General features: G+C 42.7%; 1 protein-coding gene across 1 annotated transcript in view; it reads left to right on the top strand.

The window, feature by feature from the left end:
• Positions 1 to 24,720, top strand: part of TGFBR2 (transforming growth factor beta receptor 2) — a 60,701-nt gene extending 35,981 nt beyond the window's left edge. Inside the window, exons 5-8 of the mRNA XM_063408712.1 lie at positions 6,047 to 6,846; positions 10,959 to 11,100; positions 18,732 to 18,859; positions 22,366 to 24,720. Of these exons, the coding sequence (XP_063264782.1) occupies positions 6,047 to 6,846; positions 10,959 to 11,100; positions 18,732 to 18,859; positions 22,366 to 22,545 (1,250 nt within the window). The 3' untranslated portion in view covers positions 22,546 to 24,720. The remainder of the gene's footprint in view (positions 1 to 6,046; positions 6,847 to 10,958; positions 11,101 to 18,731; positions 18,860 to 22,365) is intronic.
• Positions 24,721 to 25,878: the final 1,158 nt, after the last annotated feature.

Here is a 25,878-nt window from a genome sequence, read left to right as displayed (position 1 = left end):
CCCCTGGCATCCTGGCCTGTTTTAGAAAGAGTGGAGCCAGCACAACCAGTGCAGTGATTATCCCCAAACTCAGCGCTGGTGAGGGCACATCAGATCCTCTGGGCCCCTCACTACAAGAATGGGGACTTGGAGGTGCTGGAGTGTGTCCAGAGAAGGGCAGTGGAGCTGGGGAAGGATCTGGAGCACAAGTTGTGTGTGAAGTGTCTAAGGGAGCTGGGGTTGTCAAGCCAAGAGAAAAGGAGGTTAAGGAGGAACCTTTTTTTTACTTTCTACTTCTATCCGAAAGGAGGTTGTAGGAAGATGGGAGTCAACCTCTTCCCTCAAGTAAGAAGCAATGGAACAAAAGGAAATGGCATCAAGTTGTACAAGCGAGGTTTAGATTGCATAGCTGGGAAAATTTCTTCACCAAAAGGGTTGTTAAGCACTGGAAAAGGTTCCCCAAGGAAGTGGTTGAATGACCATCCCTGGGGGCATTTAAAAGACCTGTAGAATTGGCACTTGGCAGTGCTAGGTTTACAGCTGGACTTGATCTTAGAGATCTTTTCCAACCTAAACAATTCCATGATTCTATAGCTGGCCAGGCAGACCTGCCAACTACCAGAGGAGGTAGTGCCTCTCCAGGAGAGAGATACTCTTTTGGATACCCTGGTAATATCCTTTTCAGACTAAAAGATTAAGACATTTAGCTCAAGCACAACTTATTGGCCTTGACAGACTTGGTTTACCTAGTCCAAAGAAAGCTTCTGTCAAATACAGGAACTTGTTGAAGGAATTCAACCTTCAGGAAAGTCTTCAAGGAATGCCAGGGATTATTTTCCACTGGGTAGTAAGAGAGAGCCTACTCTGGTTTTAAAATCTAGTAATCTCTCTCTTCTGCCTGGAGTTGGTTCAGCATAGAGCTGAGGGAGGGGTAGAACTGATTTTCTGCACAACAAAACTATTAAACTGAAAAAAATTAATCTCCAGCAAGTATAAAAAATTAAAATGTTTCCAAGAAGCTATCATGATTTAAAAAATGCAGGTTAATTTGAGGTGTGGCACTGAATTTGATTATTACCAAGCGTTTTGTGTCAGGATCAACCATTTTCCTAAGGAAACACCCTCCACCCTGAGTAAAAAAGCTCACCACCTCCCATCTGCAACCACCCCCCCCCCCCCCGAAAAAATGTCTGCAAAATTCTCAGTTTTAAAAAATTGTATCAACTTTCAGACCACTTTTGTCATCAAGATAGGGGTTTCAGGGGAAAGTATAGGAGTGTCAGAAGCAGAGTTTCTGTTTTGAAGATCAATATTTCCCGCCGAAAATGTTTTGATGAAGACTTCCAAGCCATTTTAATTCTAAAAAGGCCAAAATCAGGAAAGTGCATGAGACACTGAGCTACAGAATTTCATTTCCACTTTAGAATTCTTCAACAGAGATACACTGAATTACTTCAAACAGCTGCTCAGAGAAAATTTCATTTCACTGAAAGTGAAGCATTTTATGGAGCTAGTTTTCATCCAGAAAGTACTAAAGAGATGGGCAGGCTTTTCCATATTTTGTTGCCTAGTGCCTTGCTCAGAAATCACTACACATGCAAAGTTCAAACTCCCATTTTGTGAAAAGCTCTCCCTTGATTCAAACAGAGCAGATCTTGAACTTGAAGCTTCTATACCCCACCCATACCAGTCCACTCACTGCTGGGGATTCAGCACTCACATACATCCCTTGCCAAATTGCAACATTTGAACAGAAATTCTGTTCAAACAAAAGCATTCAAAAAGTGTTGGTTTTCATTCCAGTGAGGAATTCAAATCAAACTTTGAAACCTCAGAATTTCTACAAAATGGAGTTTTCCTCCAGTCAGCTCAAAGGGCTGCTTTGTGTCTTGGGATCTTGCAAAATAACCAGATCACAGTTCTGTGTCTGGGACCATGTTTTGTGACTTGGTGTTTCTGGGAATTTTTGAGACACTGCACAAGCTTGCAATACATCAGTGTTGATACATTTAACTTGAGTTCTGCTAATATCAAACATATTCTTTCTGTGCTGTGTGGCTTTGACTAGCAGTTGAATAGGCAGCAGCTTTAGAGCTCACAGGAGCAGCAGACAGCAAGGAAGTAGTTCTGTCGGTGTTGGCTGGGCATTCTGCTGCCCTGCCATTCAAGCATGTGTCCTCATTTCATTGCCATTGTTTGACTTATTCCTTCCAAAGTTCAGTGACACTAAAGTTGAATCAAAGGCATGAAAACCAACCTAAAGAATTTGCAGGCTCTTGTGCTTTTAAGCTCCCTGGCTGAGCAGGGGCTGTACAGTGTTTCCATTTTGCTTGGCACCTGAGCCCTATTCCCTCAAGGCTTAGGTAGTGTTAAGGGTTATGCAGATGGTTTGTGCTTAGTTTAAACTGCACACAGGAAGCTTTCTTTTAGCTCAGCTTCTCTATTGTTATGCTATATTAATAGGCTCTTTTGAAGCTTAAGAAAGGACTGATCCACCCAAATAATAGTTCTGGGTGGGGAAAGTTATTTAGGAGTACATTTGCAAAACATGAAAGGCTGTTTCATTTAACCATTTCCTTGCCTGCCTTTGCAGCCAGGTTTTGCTCATTCCAGTGCTCAGAAAGAGGAAGCTGCACTCCCATTTTTTAAATTATGAGGTTTCAGTCATAGGTATTTATTTATAAGTGAACATATTTATTCTTAGATTCCTGCCTTCAAGCCACAAAATGTTGGCTAGCCACTATACAAACATACAGCTATGCTCTGAATTTTGATCCTGTCCTGATTTTGTACACAGATTTTGCAGGGAAGTACCCCATCCCTAGTTTGTGCTGGAATGGCTGATTTGATTCTGCTCATACCATCAGGCAAAATCAAAGGCAGTTCCAGAAGTGTCTTGCTGGGGACACACCTCAGTGCCACCAGCTCTTTGCTCTTGCTATCCCCTTTAATTCTCCTGTCAGGCAACTTGGTCCCCTCCTAAGCTTAGAGTTCAGCCTTGTTAGTCCTGACACACAGTTCTCACTGATGTGTGCTCATTCTTGCACTTCCCAAACGTTCAGTGGGATTTGCCAAGTGTCTTAAATACTGAACATTAGCTCAGCCTTTGTCCCTGCTGCTATAGGTGGGGTTGTGCAGCTGTATGCTTTTCACCTCCTGCTTTTCTGCTTCCTCCAAACCACTGTGCCAAAGCAGATGTGTCACTTTGCAGCAGGGCTGCAGGATGATACAGGGCTCAGGGGGAAGTGGCCAAACTGCTCAGCTTCTGCTTTGATTAGAATTTTTTTTGCATTCTTTTTCAAGTAACATTTGCAACATCAACAGTTTTTCCCTTCTGCCCAGAAATCCCCCTGCACCACAAGCAGAGCTTTCTCTGGTGCAAAAAGAGGAAGAGCTGAAGGAGCTGTTCTGCTGGAGAGTTCTCAGCTGTAGAGCAAAATAAGCCTGCCCTAGGACATTGTAGAAATGATTGGAGATCCTCACACAGGCAGCCATAGCAGTAAAGGTACAGGGAGTTTGGGTAAGATTCTCCTCAGTTAGAGCTGAACGTTCACCCGGCTACCTCCAACTGCTTGGACTTGGGGAGGAATTTCAAAGACAACTAATATATCTTAGGGCTTTTGTCACTCACTTTGAAAGATATTTGTATTTCAAATATCTGGTCTACATACTGCAGCTCTGTGGCAAAGAGAAAGGACTTAAAAGGCCCTAAAGAAACATTTTCATCTTTTTGAAAGAGTGTACCCTATGATATAGATGACATGTTACTCATTTCCAAGAGCAGAGTCCAGAGTAAAGCATGCTTTTCTGTGGTCAAGAGAAAACAAAAAGCAAACAAACAAACACCCCCAAACCCCAACACCAGTAAAACAGAACCCCACATGTTCAATAAAATCACTTTCTCTGATTGTTACAGGTCATAGTTGCATCACGTAATTGTGACCTGCTTGCAGCCAAAACTCCAAAGCAGCCATCCCACAATGCAGTCAGTTCTCCTCCACCAGGGTGTTTCCCAAGTTCTTAATAAAGCAGAGTTTCTAGAAACAAAGAATGCACAAGGGAATAAGCAATGCAAATCTATTTACTGACAGTGACGTTTGACTTTCTAAATATATTCCTCCCATAAGGGCCATACAAACACAGTGGGTTTTTTTCTCCTCTTCAACATGGTGAAAAGCAGAAGAGTTGCCTTTAATCTGTGATGAAATTTTAGGTACTGTTTTTATTTAAAATTCAATATTTTTAAAATTTACTAACATTTTGTTGTCAAGAGAAAGGATTTGTCGTTTCACAGGTCTGGAAGGATGGATTGCCTTAAAAATTCTTTTGCATAAATGAAGGAAATACATTCTTTGTAGGTATTGCTAGTGCATGTCATTGACCTGTGCTAGGTTGGGAATGACAGTGCTAGAAAGGCACTTCCTCTTCCTTGAAACCCTGTAAGAGAGTCTAAGATTTAATTACTCGCTTACATCTGGTTAATGAACCTTTCAAACAGAGGAAGCACATCCTGGTTCAGGATTCAAGCCTTTTTGTAAATAAAAAGACTGTACTTTTCAGATTTCCTATCACCTGCCTTCGAATAGCTGCTGGCTCCTGGTGCTTGCCAGCTGGGTTTACAATGGAAAAGTGATTACAAGTGAAATTGGAGGGTCAGAGGTACTGCTTGTTCTAACTGTAAACTTTTTACCCTTATCCTGTTTAGCATTGCTCACCTTTGTTTTGAAAGGCACAGAGTGGGGGAAGCAGAGGCTTGTGGCTAATGTAGATGGTGACAGCTTCCCTTCAGAACTTATTAAACCTCTCCTATTCATATTGACTTATTTGGCCTGATGCACAGAGCCTGAGTCAATGGAATGGCTTTAAGCATCTGCCAGAGCATCGTGCTGCCACCACAAGCCACTTGCTTAGCCATAGTTGATGCTTCATTTGTTTCAGTCCATTCAGGTTAGGTTCTGAGGACTTCTTCCAAACAATCCCCTCCCTCATCCCTCCCTCATGTAAAGATAGTACAGTACATTTTATCTGACTCAAAGGAAGAAAAAGACAGAGAGAGTAAAATCCCATGTGTTCAATCAAATCAGATATAAACTCTGGCCCTCCTTTAATCTCTTCTTGGAACAAAACTCTTCCCTTTTAAATTGGTTATCTTCACTAAGAAATACTGAGCTAGATGGTAGTTTTTAGAGGTGACAGGGCAGCTCTCACTTTAGGATAATAATCTGTACTCTTCCCAGAACACATCCCTATTCTAGAATAGTTCCCTGTTGCTCTTCTATTCCCTATATGTTCCACCTAGGAATATGCTGGTGTGTGCACTGCCCCAGGTATGGAGTTTGGAGTGGACATCTTTACAGCAGAAAAGCAGTGTGCAGACAGCAAGGAACTCACAGAGGAAGTTTCCTGATTCATAAATCCGTGCAGAAGTCCCTGGAGTGTGGTGGTGGTGACTGTTCTGAGCCTGTTTACATGCAGGTGTTTGAATTTGTTCTAACAGCATTCACATACTTCAAAGCAAGAGAATGGGTTCTGCTTTTCCAGTCTGTATGCAAGCATGCATATTGTGCCTAAATATTTTCATACAGTGTGTGAACAGACTTCCTGAAGATGACTTTGCAGGAACCCTACTAAAATATACTGGATCTGGAGTAGTAACTGAGGAGTTGGGAGTTCACAGACTTCATTGTCTGTTTATTTATAGAAAAATTAATGTGTTCTAGTAATTAGTGGTTAAAGGAGCAGTTCTGTCAAGAATACATTGGCAGAGTAAGTACAGGAGACTTTGGCTATTGTATTCAGGAAAGTGAAGGTTTCATCCATTATGTATTAAAAGCCTAAGAGAAGAACAAAACTACTAAATTACATTAGGTTCTTACTCGTTCAGTTCTGGCTTTTTATAAAATAAGCAGACAGGTGAAGCAAGAAAACAGTGACAATTTTAGTTATTTGCTGTTAGTAGAGAAGATAATGTATTGCATTCTGGATAAAAATTATAATTATTGGCAGCCTTCTGTACATATCAAACTATGATATAACTTCATGCATGCCCTCCTTCTGTCCTTTACAGATGACCCTCATAAGCCAGAGGAAAAAGATGAAATTTCCAAAGTCACAATCATAAGTCTAGTCCCATTACTGGTGATTTCTGTTGCTGTGATTGTTATCTTTTATGCCTACCGCACTCACAAGAAGAGGAAACTGAATAAGGCATGGGAGAAGAATGTTAAGCCCAAGAAGCACAAGGACTGCAGTGATGTCTGTGCCATTATGTTAGACGATGACCGCTCAGACATCAGCTCCACCTGTGCCAACAACATCAACCACAACACAGAGCTGCTGCCCATTGAGCTGGACGTTGTTGTTGGCAAAGGAAGGTTTGCTGAAGTGTATAAAGCCAAATTGAAGCAAAACACATCAGAACAGTATGAAACTGTGGCAGTCAAGATTTTCTCCTATGAAGAATATGCTTCCTGGAAAACTGAGAAAGACATTTTTTCGGATGTAAACCTCAAGCACGAGAACATACTCCAGTTCTTGACGGCAGAGGAGCGTAAGACAGATCTTGGCAAACAGTATTGGTTGATCACTGCCTTCCATGCTAAGGGAAACTTGCAGGAATATCTCACAAGGCACATTATCAGCTGGGAGGACCTCTGGAAACTTGGCGGGTCCTTGGCCCGTGGGATTGCCCATCTGCACAGTGATCACACACCCTGTGGTCGTCCCAAAACACCTATCGTGCACAGAGACCTCAAGAGTTCCAACATCCTGGTGAAAAATGATTTAACCTGCTGTCTCTGTGACTTTGGGTTGTCCCTGAGGCTGGACCCTTCCCTGTCTGTGGATGACTTGGCTAACAGTGGGCAGGTAAGTGAGAAGATTGAAGTGAGGGGGCAGGTGATGTACTAGTTGGTCTGTCAGTTCCTGGGCTGAAAAGATGAAAAAAACCTTAAACATCTGGCAGCTTTGACTTAAAATCATTAAAAATTAATGTGAATGTGTTTATAAACAAAGAGGCTCTAAACATTAAATCAACAATGAGAGAAGCGCAATCTAGGTTTTGCTATGATTGGAGATCTGCACGTGTGTGATGCAACCATCCTCTCACTTACACTAAGCATGTATGAACTTGTTAGCAGCGCTTCATGGTGCTGTTGCAATGCACACACACACAAATACAATAAGGATCTGCTTCATGTTGTGAGGTCTTGACTCAGTTTTCATGCCTGATGGCATTACCCTTCTGTGTGACTCAACCCAATCCTGGTCTACCCCAGCGTATTTTGTGTCCTCAAAAAAGAGACCTCTTTAATGAATGGTACATTCTCCATACACAAGAAAATACAAGGATGTAAAATAAAAATAATTGCCCTGTTGAGTTTTTTCAACTAAGGAGCATGGATAATACTCATCTACTTGACAGGGATGCCAGGGGGGTGTTTATGAATGCTTTGAAAACTACATACCTCTCTAAATATTGTCTCTTCATGAAAACTCGCATAGTATAAATTCAGACCATTTGTTAACTTAATTCCTAATAGTTTAATTATACATATATTTATATGTGTATTTTTATATTTATATTTTTATACATAGGTCACTCAAAGCCTGTCCATTTAAACTGACTTTTACCTTACACTGAAGTAATATTTTAGCTTAGAACATTTTCAGGGACACATCTTCAGTCTGTAGTGCTCTGTGGAGTTCACAGGAACTTTACTGTTGTTTATGGAATGAAGATATGCCTTTGAAAGTCTCCTTATTGAAAAGCAACTGTCCTGATCTCATTTTCAGAAGATCTATTAACCAGAGCCAGGACTGAGTGTTAATCAGTGGAGCCATATTTACAATACTACAAACACCACTCCGTTACATATAATTTCTCTCCAGCATGCCAGATCTTTTTAGAGTTCAATGAACTCATACCAGATTGTCAGTCATAAAACTGGTCCCATTTGAAGCAAGACAAGGACCCTGAAATATATCACCCACAGACACTTTGCTTAAAGCAGACCATTATTGCAAGCTGATTTCTCTGGCATTGCTCAGAGTAACTTGGAAGTAGGAGGGTACTGTTGATACTGCCACTTCCACAGTGCACACCAACACTGATGGCAAAGTACAGGCCTGCCCAGATGAGGTTATGGCTTTGGAGTTGGTGTCCTTCGGCACTGGTGTTGGGGCCAACTGGTTTATTTTGTTTAACTTCAGTGAATCTGTTTGGGGGTGACCCAGCTGGTGTCATTCTTCTCTGTGACAAGGAGTATGAGTCAATAGATTTGACTCCACTTCAGCCTCTGCCCTGTGCTTTTTGGGCACAGAGCAACCCTCTTAAAATCCCCAACATGCCAGCTTCAGTGTTGTAGCTTTTTTTAAAGAAGGCTTGCACCAAGATTTGCCTTGCGCATAATTTCTAAAATTTACCCTTTGACTCAAACTCTTGCCACCAGGAGATTCAATTTTATAACATATATAATGGAGCTGACCCAATTTTTAATTCAAGAAAACCTCAAGCTTTTGATGAAATAAATAGTGTAAGTAGTTAACTGTTTTTCTGGTCATCCTTGGACACTAATATTGAAGGCAATCTGTTGGGGTTTCAAAGCCATCTTCTTTCCAATCTACCCAACTACCTTCAATATCATGCAGATATAGCCATTATTGACTACAATAACAGGCTGGGAATCACCTTTTTCCCCACTAGAACCTTTGCAGTCTTTTGAGTTTGGCCATCCATGATGGTTAATATTTGCAGACAGTACTTAATGTGACCATGTAAATGTGGGCCTTCTTCCCACTGTGTTCAAAGGACTGGTAGGTGCCTTGAAGGCCAACAGTTCTGCACCTCAGCAACATCAGCACCCTTGTAATAGATGGTTTCCCATATCAGATATGGGAAATATCTACTGCCTCTCTGACTGATACAGCTCAGGGCACAAAACATCTCTCAACAGCTTGAAAGAAATGTAAGATTTCCAGTAAAAAAAAGATTCAAATGTCACAAAAAATGATAATGCAGTGCAGGAAGAGAAATGGTCCCTCACTAGAAGTGTTGGAAAATCAAGAACTGAAAGCAGACTGGTGTATGCAAAGAAGAAGCATATCCAGACCCTAGAGGGGCAACCAGCTCCGAATTGCCAGAGTTTAGGTTCCTAAAGATGCCTTTGAGACTCGGGAGTCACTTGTTTTCAAGATACGGAAAAAGTGTCTTTGACTGAAAGACCTAATAATCTAAATGCAGGTAAAAGGACATAAGCAGAACGGAATACATGATAAGTTCTAAGCAGGATGGATATAAGATTGGCTTGATAGTGTTCGAGTCAATTTTTCCTTGCACTTTGTTCTGTGCATTTTAATTATGGGGCTTCATCCTCCATTGTCCTGCAAAAGTGCAGAAACATTTTCATTGCTGAGAAGAGTGTGTGAAATGCCAGACCAGAACAGAACTTTGTGGCAATGTGAGGGATCTATGCTTGGGCATCATTAACTCTTGTTAAAATCAGCAAGGTTGGAGGGGTTGGGCCATGTGCAAAGGTAATCTTGAGCTTTGGATGGGATCTGCTTGGGGAAGTAATCACATGCTAGGGAGTTTATAGTGGGTAACAACAACCTCTGCTTCAGTGTTTCCATCTGTACATTTTATGTAGGGAAGGGAGTTGGTGCTCACCTCAGTGGTGCTGAGATGTGACTGTCCCAAGTACCTCTTCAATATATAGCTGCTATTCACATGCTTGGCCTTAAATTCATCAGTGTCAGTGTGGCACAAAACTTAACTTTGAGACTGCTCACACTGAATTTTTCTCCTGTCTTCTGTTTATAAAGGTTTTGATCCTACAGCCATTCAGATATTTTTGACACAGAGATTTTCTGCTGTTGCAAGGTCCTATGACAAAGCTGTTTTCTTGATCTTTCCTTCTTCTTACAATACTTTCCACTTTTTGTGGAACCTCTTCCCATTTGCCCTGAGCCTGAGGTGAAAAGACATGTTTACAGAAGGTTATAAAATGGGTGTCACAGGGCTCCCTCAAGACTGTACATTTGCAGTTGCAGACCCAGTAACTGAAATGATCTTTCGCAGCCCTGCTTGCCTCTGGGCTCTGGAGTGATTGCTGCAGTGTAAACAGCTTGTTTAAATCATATGTCCTGCTGCATCACCCACTTGTGTTTGTTCATCTCTGCCATTAACTAGTCTCCAACTTGAAGCTGTCTTTGCCTGATGAAAGACTCTATTTGCAGTTTTTCAAGGGGGATACGTCATTTATACCCTGTGAAGGGTTTTTCATTTGAGAACAACTGTTGAGAGATCCAAGAATTCTTCCTTAAATCCTTTCTTGTGATAAAAGCAGACTTTTAAACTTCATCTTCTGTAATGCAAAATCATAATCTAGATCTTAGCAAAGCTGCTAAAGTCATTGCTGAAAATTGCTCAGTATGAATAAAGTTTATGAGAATTTTTTTTCAAAGGGGCAGATTTTTGGTTTGGATTCAAATGTGTGCTTCTGCATTCAGTATTTGTGTGTTTGCTTTTTTCTCCCAGGCCTGCATTTACTCTCCTTTTAAGCCTACCATGAAAAGAAACAGCTAACACTGTAATATGCTGTGCAATATAATAAAATGTGATTCTTGCTCATCTGAAAGGCACTTGGTCAGCAGCAATTGCTTCAGGTGCAAAGGTCAGAGTTTATCTGTGAATAGCCAAAGAGTGAGAAAACTTGTCAGCATCAAAATTATTTGCTTAAGGAACTAAAAAGAGCTATATTTTTTTTCCTCACCCAGAGGGGTGCAAGTAAGTTGGTAGTCAGGACAATGCCAGATTCCCCTGGCAGCAGAAAATATGGCCTATGCCAAGTATAGCCTGAATTTTTGGATACATGTCAAATGGCACTGTTTCTGTGAAAGCTGAAGTTAAATCACAGTGGAATCCAAAACATGAATTGCAGTTTCAGCTCGTGAGCTCTCCCCCATCTCTTCTCCTTCAGGTTGGCACAGCAAGATATATGGCCCCTGAGGTTTTGGAGTCCAGGATGAACCTGGAGAACATGGAGTCCTTCAAACAGACAGATGTGTACTCCATGGCTTTGGTCCTCTGGGAAATGACATCTCGCTGTAACGCTGTCGGAGGTAAGTGCCATCTGTTTTCTTCTCTCTAAAAGTATGTTGAGACAGACATACTCTCATGGTTGTCTGGAGAGAGGGTGATTTCTTTTAACTATCACCAGGTTTTCTAATCTGCATGATGCAAATTAACAATCCTTCAGTAGTGTGAGATGCACACATGCATGAGCAGACTTGAACACCAAGCAACTGAGAGCACGAGTAAATTGATCCTCAGTTGGTGTAAGGGTAAATTTGCTGTTAGGTAGATCACTTCTAAAGATTATTAAAATCTGGTTTCCCTATGACATCTTGAGTAGCCATGGATTGACTCAGCCTGGTTGATCTCACTCAAAATAATTGGAAACATAAGTCAATCTGAAATATGAAACTGAAGAAGTGATAACTGCTTCCCATTTACTTTCATGAAATGTTAATTCTCAAACCTAATAAGGGCCACATTTACTAATTGATAATTTACTAATTGATAATTCTCAAACCTAGTAAGTGTCACATTTACTAATTGATAATTTCTGTAAGAGGCATCATAGTGGTATGGAAAGTTTCCCTTTTTCCAAAATCACCAGCTGCTGCACATCATGCTTTGTCATTTTGCAAGAGATCATCCATATGAGAAATCAAGAGATGTTTGCTGTATGAAGTATAGTAACAAAACAATAATGATTGGAACTAACTATCAGAACAGCTCCAGGCTGCTATGCTTGCTCAGATTCGTAGTTTCTTCTGAAACAAAAATCTCCATTTCTGCTTTGCCTAAAGTTGACCAGAATTCCCAGTGTGCAATGCTGGTATGTGCTAGACATCAAAAAATTTGCTGTTGGGATATCTACAATACACATCTAGGAGTCATATTAAAAATTATTGCTGCAGAGTTCAGGTCTCACACAGGCAGTCTAAGGAGTGGGGCTGTAAAAGGTAACTAATGTGGATATTACAGTAGATATGCAACTGTGATTTGATTTGTTATCCTTCTTCCAAAACCACAGAGGCTCCCTTTTCATTTGACTTGGCACAGTTCCACCTTGAAGGGCTGCCACAGACACAGAGACAGGACAGTCTTGCAGGCTAGAGCACTGTGCTGTGAGGAACACAGTGTTCAGGAGGGAAACCAATGTCCCAGGGGAAGATGTGCATAGCTGCTCCTTGTTTCTCTACCAGCATCTGTGGGATACCACAAGGGAGGTCTCTGAAGCCACTCTGCACAGTGACTGTGGGGCTGCACCACGACGTCCATGTGCAGGAAGGAGGAATTGCCTCCATCTCAGTCTCCTGCTCTGTCTGACCAGTATTTGGTCTTTCTGGGTGGGCTGTATTGTGGGCAACAGATTTGCCCCTGTTTGCACCCTGCCAGGAAAGCTACAAAGCAAGTATGTGTGCTGAACGTGCTAGCATAAAAGCATGAAAAGAACACCAAGTTCTTTTCTAGTCAAACATTTAAGGGTAAAACATTTGGTGCTCCAGGAACTGAACCTCTGACATATTCCAAGGCAAACTTATCCATATTTAATGGATCATGGTCATGCCTGTTTCCAAGTGCATTGGCACAACCTCAGCATTTCATTTGCGCTTTTGTAAATGTGGTAGAGGAGATTTAAAACCTGAAAAAAAGGAACTGTGCCCTGTCTCATGATCTGTCTCTGTTTCTTGCATTTAGGAACTCACCTGATTAATATAATTATATGCTGTTCACTGTGGAGTCCTTTATCTTTGATGATGCCTGAGTCCCTTCCTGCTCAGATTTGCTGAGTAGGGCAAAATGGAGATTGTAGCAAAAGCAAACCTTTTTGCTGCTGTTCTCAGAAGGCAGCTGCTAAAAGAGGATATAAACGGAGTTTCATAAGGAAGGAAAATCACCAGCATGTTTATCTAGAAGAGATTGACCCAATATAACCTTGAGAAGAAGAGGTGAAGTCATTTCAATAAAGGGAAATATTTCTCTGGCCCAGCATCCCCTTTCAAGTGATGTTTAACCCCCACCCATATCCTGATTTTCCCTACTTATTTCATCCCTCAGTCATCCTCATCTCCAGAAACACATTTCTGGAATTTTATTTCCCTATTTCACTCACCTTTCCTGAGGTGAGGTCCCCAGCAAAACCCCAGGAGGGCTAGGGCAGATCTGTAGCGGTTGGAACGTGCACTTAGGATCTCTGGTTAAGCAGTTAAACACAACTCCCAGGATGTAGATCCCTTAACTTGTCACCAGTACTGAGCTGCAACGGCATTGCAGCATTACTCTCATTTCCTTCTCAGATTTTCCCCTGGTTTGTGCAGTCTGGTTATCTTTGCAGCCAGCTGGTGAAATACCCTCACAGTGATTCATGACTACAGCTCCCCCTCCACCTTCTTTCTCCATCTGTCACTTGTGAGACTCCCTCCTCTCCTCGCAGCCTTCCCAAGGAGCTGCCTCTGCTCACGCAAAGCCCTCTTCTGCTCCTAGGCTGTTTGGCAATGAGAGAAATGTCTTTGCATGTAAGGCAGAGTAGGCTGACCTGATTGCAGACGGCCTTTTCAAAGGAGCTAAAAGATCTAGGCTCTGCCTTTGCAGGGCAGGCTTGGCTGTGCTGCCAGCTCAGGGCAGTTTTGAGGACAAGTGGGGAGTCTTAGCCGAGGCAACAGCATTAACAACTTTATTTAGGGAGGAAAGCATGTGAGGAGGGGGGCTAATTGCCATTCAGCCACGCAGAGGTACAGGGACGTATTTCTTTTTCAAAGGGAGCTCTCGGGATTTATTTGTCAGCATGCAGGTGTTCAGTGAGTGTGGGAGGTGAGGCAGGCAGCCTTTCACTACAGCGGCTTTGTCGAACACAGCCTCCACGCTATGCCAGGCCTCTTCAGTCAGCAGACATTTAAACAAAAATACCCAGCAGCACAACCCGTACTGTGAAGCTGCTGTAGTAAATAAGCAGGTGGGGACCAGCTTTTGAGAAAAGCCACGCTGTTCATTGTAACTTTGTTGTGCTAAATGTGGAGAAGCAGAAATGGGGCACGAGGGAAAGGGAGACAGAGGCAAAGATCGAGGCTGACTGATTTTTCACCAGAGTATAATTTAAGAGGCATATTTAGGAACTCAGCAATACTACTTTGGGGAGAACTTCAACAGTTCCACGCTGCTGTTAACGTGGTATTTCATTCAGCACAACAGCTGTGCACCAGATGCTGCACGTTGCAAGAAATACAATTTTCATCTCAACCACTTGCTTTCAGAGTGACACAGCTTTGGTGGCTAAGACAAGTGTAATTTCTCTGACAGCCTCCTAGAAAGAAAAGAAAACCATCTGGTTTGTATCGCAACTGCTATGGGTGAGGGACTATTGGGGGTGGTAGGGGAGAAGGAAAGGAAAGGCAACTTCTGGATACACCAGTTTGGTGAAGAGGGAGAAGAGAAACCCCTCAGAAAATGGGGATGTTGCTCGAGCGGTATTGTACTGCCTGAAGTGGTGGCTGGCTGTGGTATAGTTGCAGGGCTTTTTTTTTAAATGGCAGCCTTGCTTTACCGGAGCTGTGTTTCATGTGAATAAAATCAGGATTAATCTTCTGTTTACTTGGAAAGAGTCAGCCAAGAGCCACAGTTTGGCAACTAAACATATGTGCATCCTGTACCTCATGAAATCCTCAGCTTTCATCACACTGACGTGGAGTGGTGACACTTCTGGCAGCAGGGAGCAATCAGATGACCTGTACAGCAGGGCTGTGCCTGTGCAGTGGGCCCTGAGGTGGCTGCAGCTGGGGGCTGATTTAGATTTCTCCTCCTGTGAAGTGGAGCCCAATTAGGGCATGTCTGCAGTGCACTGGCTTGTGGTGGCATACAGCCCTGGCTGGTAGATCCACACAGTGCAGGGTCACCCCACGACAGGCACCCATGTCCTGGAAATTCTCCAAGTGTCACCACAGTGCTACATGTGCTGTCCTTCAACAAACCTATGTGGCAGTGCATAAGGTCACTGCACCACAGGCCATGTTGAGAGCTGATGTGCTCTGTGTTTGCTCCTTTCCCCCTCAGGCTTCACTGTGCACTGACCGAGCAGCCCCTAAGCCTGCCTTGATGGCAGGGCTCGTGCATTCCCAAACCTTTAGAAAAGGGACTTTGATCATCAGATGTGAAGTCATTTAAGAGATATGTGTGCACAATGAGTTCACTCATCCCAATGCATCCTTCCCTTAACAGGGAAACCTAGGGAAAGTTGTGAAGTAAGCATTTGACAGCATCTTAAACTTGGCCATGAAACAGCTTTCGGGCCTCTCCTTTGGGCATTTTTTCCCCTTTGTGCAAGTTAGCAGATTCACTACCCAAATTCCTCTATCATGAAGAAAGACACTCTCTGAAGGACCTGTGTTTGCATGAGCTGTCACAGTAGCTCCACCATCAGCTGATTTATCTCTTCTTCCGCCTCGTAAGCTCTAAGTAAAGGGGCATTTCAAAGGGACCTAGAAGTTCCCAAACACAAGCTCACTGCTGTAGACTGTGCCTCACATCTCACTTCTGCTGGCCTTCCACCTCACTCCTGCTTTGATTCTGCAAATAAAACTCCATCATCCAGCATGAGAGGTTGTTCCACAGAAATCAGTAAGCCAGATCACATAAAGAAGTGTCATCACGGTTTGTGGGTATGCTCTTCTGACCCAAAGAAAATCTCACTGCAAAAAGATTAGAGTAGAAAAAGACCACAAGTGATCCAAATTTTCCAAGCTTTCATCACGCACAACAAATATATTTTCAGTAATGTCTCTGTTCAGAGCTAAAAATCCAATCTCAGCCTTTCTGAAAATTATAGCTAGGCCAATGTCAAAACAAACTAGAGGTATAGCAGTTAGTGGTGCAAGTCAGCTCTCAACCATAAAGACTGAGTGCTGGAGGTTAAAGTTGGAGGAAGTCTGCCATTTTTGAATGCTGAAGGTTCTGTAGTTCATGATTCCTGATGTATTTATGGTACTTCATCCAGCTGTCATTTTTAGTGCCCAACCAGTCTAAAACCAATGGAAAGAAACATATAAGGCATGAGAGAGAGAATCAGCATCTGTGTACAGCCACACACAGGCATCTAGGCACAAACACCTTAACCTACCTCAAATTGACACCTGTTACATCCACTGTAGCACATAAACTTGATCCATGAATAACACCAGCTATTACTGCAAAATGTGTCTGACTCTTGGGATTCCACAGCATTAGGATTACTTACTGTATGAGGATTTAGTGGGCTTTTTTTTTGCTTTCCAAGGGAAAGAGAAGCATGATAATAAATAGCAAGAAAATGCTGCATGCTTTTCAAACTGAGGGAAGGCATGACTGTATTGGTAAGAAGTCATCACAGTGAATTGGCATCTGGCCTCAGTTTCTCTCTTTTTTTTACCATAAACAAAAACAAAGCAACGACAAAAAATCCAAACCTGAAAAACCTATTCAATCTTTATATTGGGAAGAGGAATGCTCATAACTTACAAACAATTTCTCAAAGACAAAAAATGTATTATGAAGCTATCAATTCCCAGGAAAGGCTTTCCCTTCTCCTGCTTGAACCATCTCATTAATCTGAGCAACACTGAGATTAAATCAGTGAGAGGAAACAACAAGTCAGCACCACAGCACCAGCTTCCCTCTGTTGGACATTGAGACTCCTCTGACTCCTCACCCTGCAAGATCTCAGAACCTTGGCTGGTGTTCACGACCACTGCCACAACTAAACCATGACTGATGGAGATGGTGCAGGAAATCTAGGGCATGTGATTTAAATTCTCCCAGTGAACTTTAATATTTTTTTAGCTTTGTACGTGCAGGTAGGTGCAATGTAATCATTGTGCATCTGCTGCATGCTAACCCAAGACTGACTAGCAAGATGGCAACTGCCCAATTTCTAGGGCTAAAATCTTGTTAATTTACTTTGGCTGAGTAATCTCAGGCTCAGATTAATGTGGATGAGACTGGTTTGCCTTCTTGTATAGGAAAGAAAGCAAAGCAGACTTTGGCCCTTGGGTCTTAGAAGATGGGAGCTTTGTTTCTGGGCTATAGCCATTCTCCAGAGCATTTTTTTGGAAAGTGGCCAGCAGCAGATGGCTAGGGAGAAGGAAGGAGAGCTGTGCAGGAGGCTTCTATGGAGTGATCTGCTGCACTGCACACAGTTGTTTGCAGCTGAATCTCTAAATGCTGAGCATTTGAAGCACAAGGTTTAATATCCCTTCCAAAATGTTTGTTATTGTTACTTGGCTATTCTTTTTAAGCATTAGCCTGATAAAGTCCTCATCTCATGGCCACCACATACAAGTGAGATCTACAGCCTGACTTCAAGGCTTTGGAGGAAAGTCCAAATTGAGTTGTCTTCAATATTACCTTGTTTTTATAATGAGAAATGACTGAGGGATCTGACCTGTGTTATCCTGATCATTAGTTATTTTCAGTAGTGTATCATATGGCCACATCCTCACCTTTCTCTCCCAAAGTAAACAAACCCAAGTGTTAGAGGTTCTTCCCATTTCTTATGGGCCTTTAATTCTTATTCACATATCTCAGCACTTTTTACCCCTTTAGAGGAGTGACCAACACTGAGCACTGCAGTTGAACTTGGTTGTAACATCAGGCAACTGTGGTGTGTCTCTCCACTCGTTCGTCTCTGTTCATACATCATCTGGCCATTCTCATGCGTTCTCCAGACTGCTGTGTAGATTAAACTTGCCCTCAATTAATTCCTAGAAAGAAATGAGAGGCAGCAGACCAGGCCAACTTCATAAATCTTTATCTGATAGCAGCAAGTCATTAGGCCTGTGAGTAAAGTCTCCATCTGTTCCCAAAGAAACCACAGCATTTTCTACACCGTGTCAGCATCTACTATAATATTTCCGCTCTCAGAGATTTCTTGAGTTCTCTCCAAAGGTCCCATATGTCTGCCTCTTCCTTTCTCTCTCCAAAGAAAAGCAAAGAAAATATGCAACACGCAAACAAAAAATAGAGTGGCAACAACAGCGCCTTCAGAAAGCTGTGCCCCTGTATCACAGGCCAAAACTGATCCATTTTGGGAAGGACGTCTAAAATAAGAGCAGACTACTACTTTCTACAAAAGAATGCAGCTTTTAGGAGTAAACAAGGGCAGTGTGGCAGCTTCCAGCATTGCTCCTTAACTGTATCTTTGTCCTTTCCAAGCAACTGTTTCAACCTAGCAATCTGCACATTCACATCTACCATGACCTAGGGATAGATTTCAATTTATATTTCACCTGGTAAGTGTGTGTGGACTCCAGGAGAGCTAAGGATGACCAACTTTTCAAAAGCTTGGCTCATGCAAAACTCACCTAAAAGCTCGTGTGCATATTACCTCAGCAGAGACTGAAAGGCTCACAAACCATTATAGATTACTCTGCTTCTTGGGCTGTTGCTAATATTATTATGTACTAAAGGGTTTAAATGAGAATTGTTTTGCTGGCTAGGAAACAAAAGGGGAGGGAGGGAGTATGTGAGAGAAACAAATTTGAAACATTTTTGAAAATGCCAACTGGCTTTGCTTTGTTTGGAGCTGGTCAAGCAGAACAGTGGCAGTGAGCAGCTAATCAGTAGCTCCTGTTCCTCAGAGAGCAGCCAGCTCCCTTCACTCTCAGCACAAACACAGCCCAGCTAAATACTCTGTGTTTGCTTCTTCTCTTGTCAGAAGTAAAAGAGTACGAGCCCCCATTCGGCTCCAAAGTGCGAGAACACCCTTGTGTGGAAAGCATGAAGGACAATGTCCTGAGAGACAGAGGGCGACCCGAGATCCCCAGCTCCTGGCTTAACCATCAGGTAAGAGCACCACATGTGAGCACAGGGAGCTGCACTGTGCATTTGGCTGCTGCCTCAAGCTCCAGCCTTGCCTCAGTGCCCTGCCCAACAGGCTGGACCTCTCTTTGCATGGATAGGTCTGTCACACGTGGAGAAACTCCATCCCAGAGTGGCACTGGTGCTGATGTGGTTCAGACACCACAGTTCTCTGCACCAAGCCTGTCCCAATGCCCTGGTATTCCTGCTGCGCACCAATGTAATCAAAAAGCAATCAAAACAGAAACATTGGAAGCCTCAGATCCAACAATCGTCTGGAGAGCCACAGAATAATTAGACCCTTAAAGCACACTGTAGGCTCCAGAAGGGCAAAGAAAACAACTTCACACATGGGCCTCTGTTGCAGGCAGAATGGGAGCTCCAGACAAAATTTATTAGAGAAGCCCTCCTGTTGAGTCATGAGGTACAGAAAAGATCCCCTTGCTTTCTAAGCTCCTTCTCAGAGAGGTGTCTAGGTGTGGCTGGATTTGGTCTTAGCCCCAGAATTTGTCAACAGTTTACGTTTTAAGGATTATATGGGTGCAGCTGAACCATTATACAACTTTGTCCCACATGATTAAGGATGGCAAACCAGATATAAAAATATATATTATTTATTATGATAATGAATAGACAAAAAGGTCTTAATCAGAGTTATGTACTACACAGTATAGGAGCTGTAACTACTCGTATAGTGGGCACTGTGAAGCAATATTGAGGCAATCATATTAAAGCAACCATACTAAAGGTGGCAAAACCAATTGTTAACTAAAGATTGATGTCAGCCACCCATGCCAACAACTGTAGGGAAATCTTTTCCACTCATCCTCAGGGAGTAACTTTGAAGGCATGGGACTAACCTTGAGGCATTGGACTCCTCAAGGGGAGGAATCTCTACACTCAATCCAAGAAGGGTTATGTTAGAAGATGCTGTTGTTAAAAAGTGGAACTGGGCTTTCACAGTATAAAGTGATTGACTGACTGTCAGTCAGATGTCTCTAGGCCAGCTCAGTCAGCTCAGCAGCTTTAGATAAGTTATTAATACTTATTAATACTAAGTTGTTAGGTAAGTTATTAAAGTTATTAATGCTTGTTTGTTCCTTCATTGGGCAGTTTGCCAGGTCTACCGCATCTTCACCTCACTGTCAAGATGCTGAAGTTTGAGTCAGGCTGGTTTCAGTATTATTCAACACCAAAAGCAGCATGACCCCCTTCTCCACTCACCACTGGTAGCTTTGTAAACAGGGCACTGTTGAATTTGTTTTACCCCATTTCCACAGAGACCATCCTACTACAGAGGATCTTCAGCACAGAGAGCAAATCTCAGTACTTTACCATGGAAACCAGTCATAGTTTTATACCAGCTGTTGACAGGTTTAAGGAAACACAAAGTTAGTCTTCAGCAAGCCAGTCTGGGTTTATTCATTAGCAGTCCACTTCCCTTGCATATCACAAAGCACTTTGTCAGCTTCCTCCATGCACGAGCACCACAGTTGCACTTCCTAGGCAATGGTAGGTTTTTAGTAGATGAAACTAGATGGAGAGAAGCCAAACACATGAATTTCTTCACCTTTGCTCTCAGCAGTTTTATCAGTAGAGTTAAAATGTGAATCATATCAAAGAAGTGAGGCTTGGTCATTCCACTTCTCAATGAAATATTCTGAGTGGTCTTTAGCAACAAGAGGAAAATATCACAAATGTTCATAAAAGCCCAGGCAATCAAGAATATCTACTATTTCCATCAGGAGCAATGTAACATTCCCTTTTTAATTGCATTTGGGAAGTTAAAATCAGTCTGACAGCTACTTAAAAAAGACCAAATGAGTGGCTAAAATCAATCATCTTTCCAAGCAAGAACACTTGCCACCTGATGACTATGGCAGAGTGCAGCCCCTTCCTGGACTGCAGGGACTTGCTCCTTATGTACTCAGCTGTGAAGAGTAGGGTAATTGAGGAGGGGCTTTTAACAAGGGAAGTTGAATTTTGAGGGACACCTGGATACCTGATTCTACCAGCACTAGAAACCCTTGACAGTGAGGCTGAGTGTGCAGAGAGTTGCATCTTGAGGTATTGGGGTAGAGTTCTAGGATACACTGTGGATGTCATCACCTCTGGCTTTATAAAGCAAGTAAAATGATCATGGATTTGGACCTAGGTGCCCTGCATTTGACATCAGAGATTTCTTCCCTATATAAAACGTACACCTCAATCTGCCCCCAGCACAGAGCACCCCACCAACGGGGAGGGCCATGCACTTCTGCTTGTGTCGCCAGAATGGGCACAGCTGGCTCCAACAGGGTTCAGCTAAGAGCCCGAGGAAGGAAATGGATGCCTGATAACATGCTCAGAGGACATTTAATGAAGGTGGATTTAATTCCCTTCGCCTGAATCCCTTCAGTGTTTCACACTGTGCTAAGATGCAGTGGTGCATCAGTTTCCGCAGGGCTGTGACAATTTGCAGCAGCTGAGGATCTGCTTTGAACTCCATAGAAGTTGTTCTTACTGTAATGGCTCTTCCATATTCATTTCCTTCCTCTACAGTCGTGTTTTTGTAATGAACTCATTATTCATCATGATAAAATTCTGGAATGGATTTACATATTACAATTACCTCCACACCCCCCCCTAATGAGATTCGTTGCACTATTGATTTCAAGTTAATGTTTAATATTTAATTTAATTTACTGCTTGTAATTTCAATGCCAGCAGAAAACTAATGTTATTTGTATACAGACAGTAACATTCTGCTATTAGCATTGACATCAGTCAACATCACCAATTAGGTAAATTATACAATTAATGCAATGTTGTGAAATGTTATTTTTTTTAAATAAGTTTAAGATAAATCCTACTTAATGGGCTTTTAGTGTCATAAAGCAAAACACAGTTTCCTGGCAAATACCTCATGTTTATAAAATTCATTACAGAGATGCAACTGGTTTTTCGCTCCTGTAAACATTTGCATCGGAATTGAAATGAAGGTTAAACAGTTGCAACTGTGAGTGATGTGCTAAAGTGTTTGTGGGACTGTGGCCCATATTTGCACATATATTTAGGTGGTCTACAAGGAATTAATAAAGAGCTGATGCGCGGCTCAGTATTGCTGGCAATCAGAATTTTGTTTGAAGAATTCAGGCATGCAAAGGCATGGGTTAAGTAGGAGGTCATATTATCCAAGAATTTTGATCATATTTATCAAACAAAACCCCCCGCTTGATTCTAAAGCACTAGTCCGAAGCATCGCTGTTCTTGTTGTAACATATCAGACCGCAAGCCCAAAAATGACAGTGCCAGCTAAAGTGCTGAAATACTGTAGTGGGTTTTCTTTAAAAAAACAAAAAGAATGTCTCCCATGATAGAAGCAGCAGATCCCATAAAGAACCCCCAGGACACACGTGAATAACCCCCAAACTTCTGAGGGCGTGGGAGCAGCTCCCAGAGAGAGGCTTTGTTGGTGGCTGTCCCCTCACGGCTCTCTGTGCTCCCCGCAGGGCATCCAGATGGTGTGTGAAACCCTGATCGAGTGCTGGGACCACGACCCCGAGGCGCGGCTGACGGCGCAGTGCGTGGCCGAGCGCTTCGGCGAGCTCAGGCACCACGACAGGCTGTCGGGAAGGAGCTGCTCCGAGGAGAAGATTCCCGAAGACGGCTCCGTCACCACCGCCAAGTAGCGCGTGCCGGAGGGCTCCGGAACGGAGGGAAGCCGCTCCTAGACGTGTTCACCTTGGCTAAGGAGGAAGGCTTGATCAGTGCCTTGACTTGCTTCCTGGAGGACTGAGGCTGTCGCTACTCCCTTTAGGCTCCGGCTCTGGACAGGGAGATTATTCTGGGAATTAAAAGCTGGGGGAGTGGCGGTCATGCCCTAGCACTGGCGGCCAGCATCATGTTGTAGGAGGAGCTATATATGGTAGCACTTCCTCAGGAAAAGGATTTGAAAATAGCCAATAACATTATGCACTTTATTAATGCCTGTATATAACTATGAAATTGCTATTTTTATATATATATATACATATATATATATAAAATGTGTGTGTATGTGTATATATATATATCTATATATCTATAAACAACCATGTCCTGGGAAAAGAAAAGTTATTAAAGAAGTGCTTCCAGGAAATTACCAGTGCATTAGAAATCCCACCTCTTAGGGAAGGAGCCTAGGGAGACTGGTATAGCACCACACCAACAATTGTGCACTAAGCGTTCTGCCAAAAAATAGGAATAATATGCAATAAGAAGATGGCTTTTAAAGCTTCTGCTGTGACCACCTGGCTGTGGTCCTGCTGTTCACAGTTGCAGGAGCAGTCTCACAGCAGACAGGCCAAATTGACTTTGCAGTTGTACCTGCATAGTCCTGTCTGCAGTACATTGTGGAAGGTTCAGGAATGCCCTTTTCCCTCTCATTTTAACCCCAGAGTCCTCAAAGTGTGCCAGAACAGTCATGTGAGGAGGTTTGGTCCTACCCACATGTGTGTTGGGTTATCGAGTTCATTAATGTTGTATGTTTATTGCTTTGAATTCGTGCTGCGTGCAAACAGGTTGCAAAATATCAGCAGGATGAGTTTTCCCTGCCTCCCATCCCCAAACCCTACAGAATGGGACAGGGCCAGCAGCAATCCAAGCAGATGTTTTATATTTGCCGTGCATTCTGGCTCTGGGCAGTAATATTTTTTTTTTCTGTCTTATACGCTGATTGTGTTGCTGTAAGAACAAACTTTTTTTTTTCCTTGTGCAGTGTGTCTAATTGCTAGACAAACCACAACCTGACTCTGTTCCATGCTTTCTAAAGTAAGAGGCAACAGCTGGTGCCTTTACTTTTGCAAAAAGACCTTGGAGGTGAGGGAAAGCTCCACAGCAATAGGTTAGTGGCATATCCTGCCCTCAGCATTGCTTGCATTTAGGGCTGCCTCAGCAAGTCAGCAATTCACAGAACAAAAACCAAAAACCAAAAACAGAGTTTTTCAACAGGATCCTTCAGATGTTGCTTACATTCTTTCAGTTCCCCAAAATGATTAGACAGTTGACATCACATTGGGCCTATATATATGACAGCACTGTGTTTAATAAGTGCTAAAAATACTGTCTTTAGGTGTTTTACAGTGATTTATCCACCATTATCTTCCTCATGGCATGTCAGCAGGCCTTGCAAGTCAGAAATTCAACCACCACAAACCAATCCTGGACAGATGTGTCTGGTGTGATTTATTAAACACCTTTGACACATAAACATTGATATTCCTCTCAAAAATGTTGCCATGCAAGTCAATAGGAATCATGCTTATTCAAGTAGGAGTTAAGATTTATGATGGCAAATACTTTATTTGAAATCGTTTTGTAACTGCTTTTTCTCTTTTTTTTCTTTTTTTTTTTCATTTTAACCAAACTGCTCAGAAATGTTAAAACAGAGCGGGACAAAACCTCCACACCTACAGTGGAACTTAGAGGATGCTGTGGCATTTTAGGGATGGAATGTTGTAAATTCACAGGATCGTAGGCAGAGATTGGAGATGTGGGGAGTGCATCCAGGCAGGTAGAAGGTCTCAGCACATTTCTCTTATTCCATCCACACAAAAGGTCAAGGAATGGCCACCAGTAGTTCCTGACAGTACTGACATTCTTATGGGGTTTTTTAACACTACATGTAAAGGAAAATTTTTATTCTTTTAAGGAATATTTCACCTGTACATCATGTATGAAATAGGAATGTGAGCAATATATATCTTGTATATCAAAAGTTTCAAACACTTAACTTGCTTTGTAAACTGTTTTGAGGGGGTTTTCGTCTTGTTTTGTATAAATCAAATGTTTATTGGAGCAAATAAAATAACACCAGCTCAAGTTCATCTCTGGAGCATCCAAGATAGGCAGAGGCCTCTTCCTAAAATGAGCCCTATCCTAAAATGGTGCAAGTCCCATTCCTTCCCACCAGGGTTCTGAATGTCAGTCAGTGGGTCCACCCTGCCCTTCAGCAGAACAGCACTAGTAGATGGCCAAACTTGCTGGCCCCGTAACTCCTGCACTAGTGTCAAAGGAAGGGAGGGAGAAAGGGCTTACAGCTGATGCTTTCCTGCTTCAGGACTGCTCAGGTCTCAGTGTGGATGTGACTCTTAAGACATGGTTTAGGCATGGACTTGGCAGTTTTGGGTTAGCAGTTGGACTCCGTGATCTTAAAGGTCTTTCCAGCCTAATGGATTCTATGGTTCTATGTTAAGGCTATAGTTAGACCTCAGTCATTTTGGTGCTGATACTCAAGTGAGCCAGAAGACAACCCTCTAAATCTGTGTCACTGAGGAGTGCATGATTAATGTGCTTGTGCCTTACAGCTACTGCTCTCCACAAAGAGCTTTCACCTTTTTAAGCTGACACTCCTCCTGTGGAAGACATATGGAACACAGGCACTTAAAAAAAGAGCAAGATGCCTTCCTCTGCCCTCTTCAAATTGCCTTGGATGTTACTTGGGTTGAATCTAAGCCTTTGCACAGGGTGCAGTCCACCAGCACCTGATACTGGCATTTGGCATTTTCATGGGCCTCCACTGGCCCTCATACTTGGCTGCACTGATTATCTCCTTTTGAACCTTCAAGTGTGGATACCTCAAAGAGGCACCCACATGTCTTTGTTCATGAGTCAAGCAAACTCACAGAATAGCTGAGGCTGGCAGGGGCATCCAAGTCTGTTCTGTGCTCATTTGTCATCTGGTCCAGGGTCATGTTGAAAACAGGCACCTTAAATCAGGTTGCTCGAGGCCTTGTGGAATTTTGAGCATGTCAGTGATTTCACAGCATGTCAGTGATTTCACAGTCTCTCTGGGCACCCATGCTCTGAACAGAGCAGCACGCACAGGCGGTGTCAGGCGTGCAAAGGACAGTGGCCACATCTAGTCCAAAACTGGCAAAATGAGGGCTTTGTGAAGGAGGCCTTGCCTAGGTGCCCCTCAAGCAGGCACCCACAGGAGAGCAGCTCTTCCTTCAAGCCTCCCTCTGCCAAGTCCAGGAACAGCT

The sequence above is a fragment of the Prinia subflava genome, chromosome 1, assembly GCF_021018805.1.
Source record: "Prinia subflava isolate CZ2003 ecotype Zambia chromosome 1, Cam_Psub_1.2, whole genome shotgun sequence".
Lineage (NCBI taxonomy): Eukaryota > Metazoa > Chordata > Aves > Passeriformes > Cisticolidae > Prinia > Prinia subflava.
This window is presented reverse-complemented; position numbering and strand designations above follow the sequence as displayed.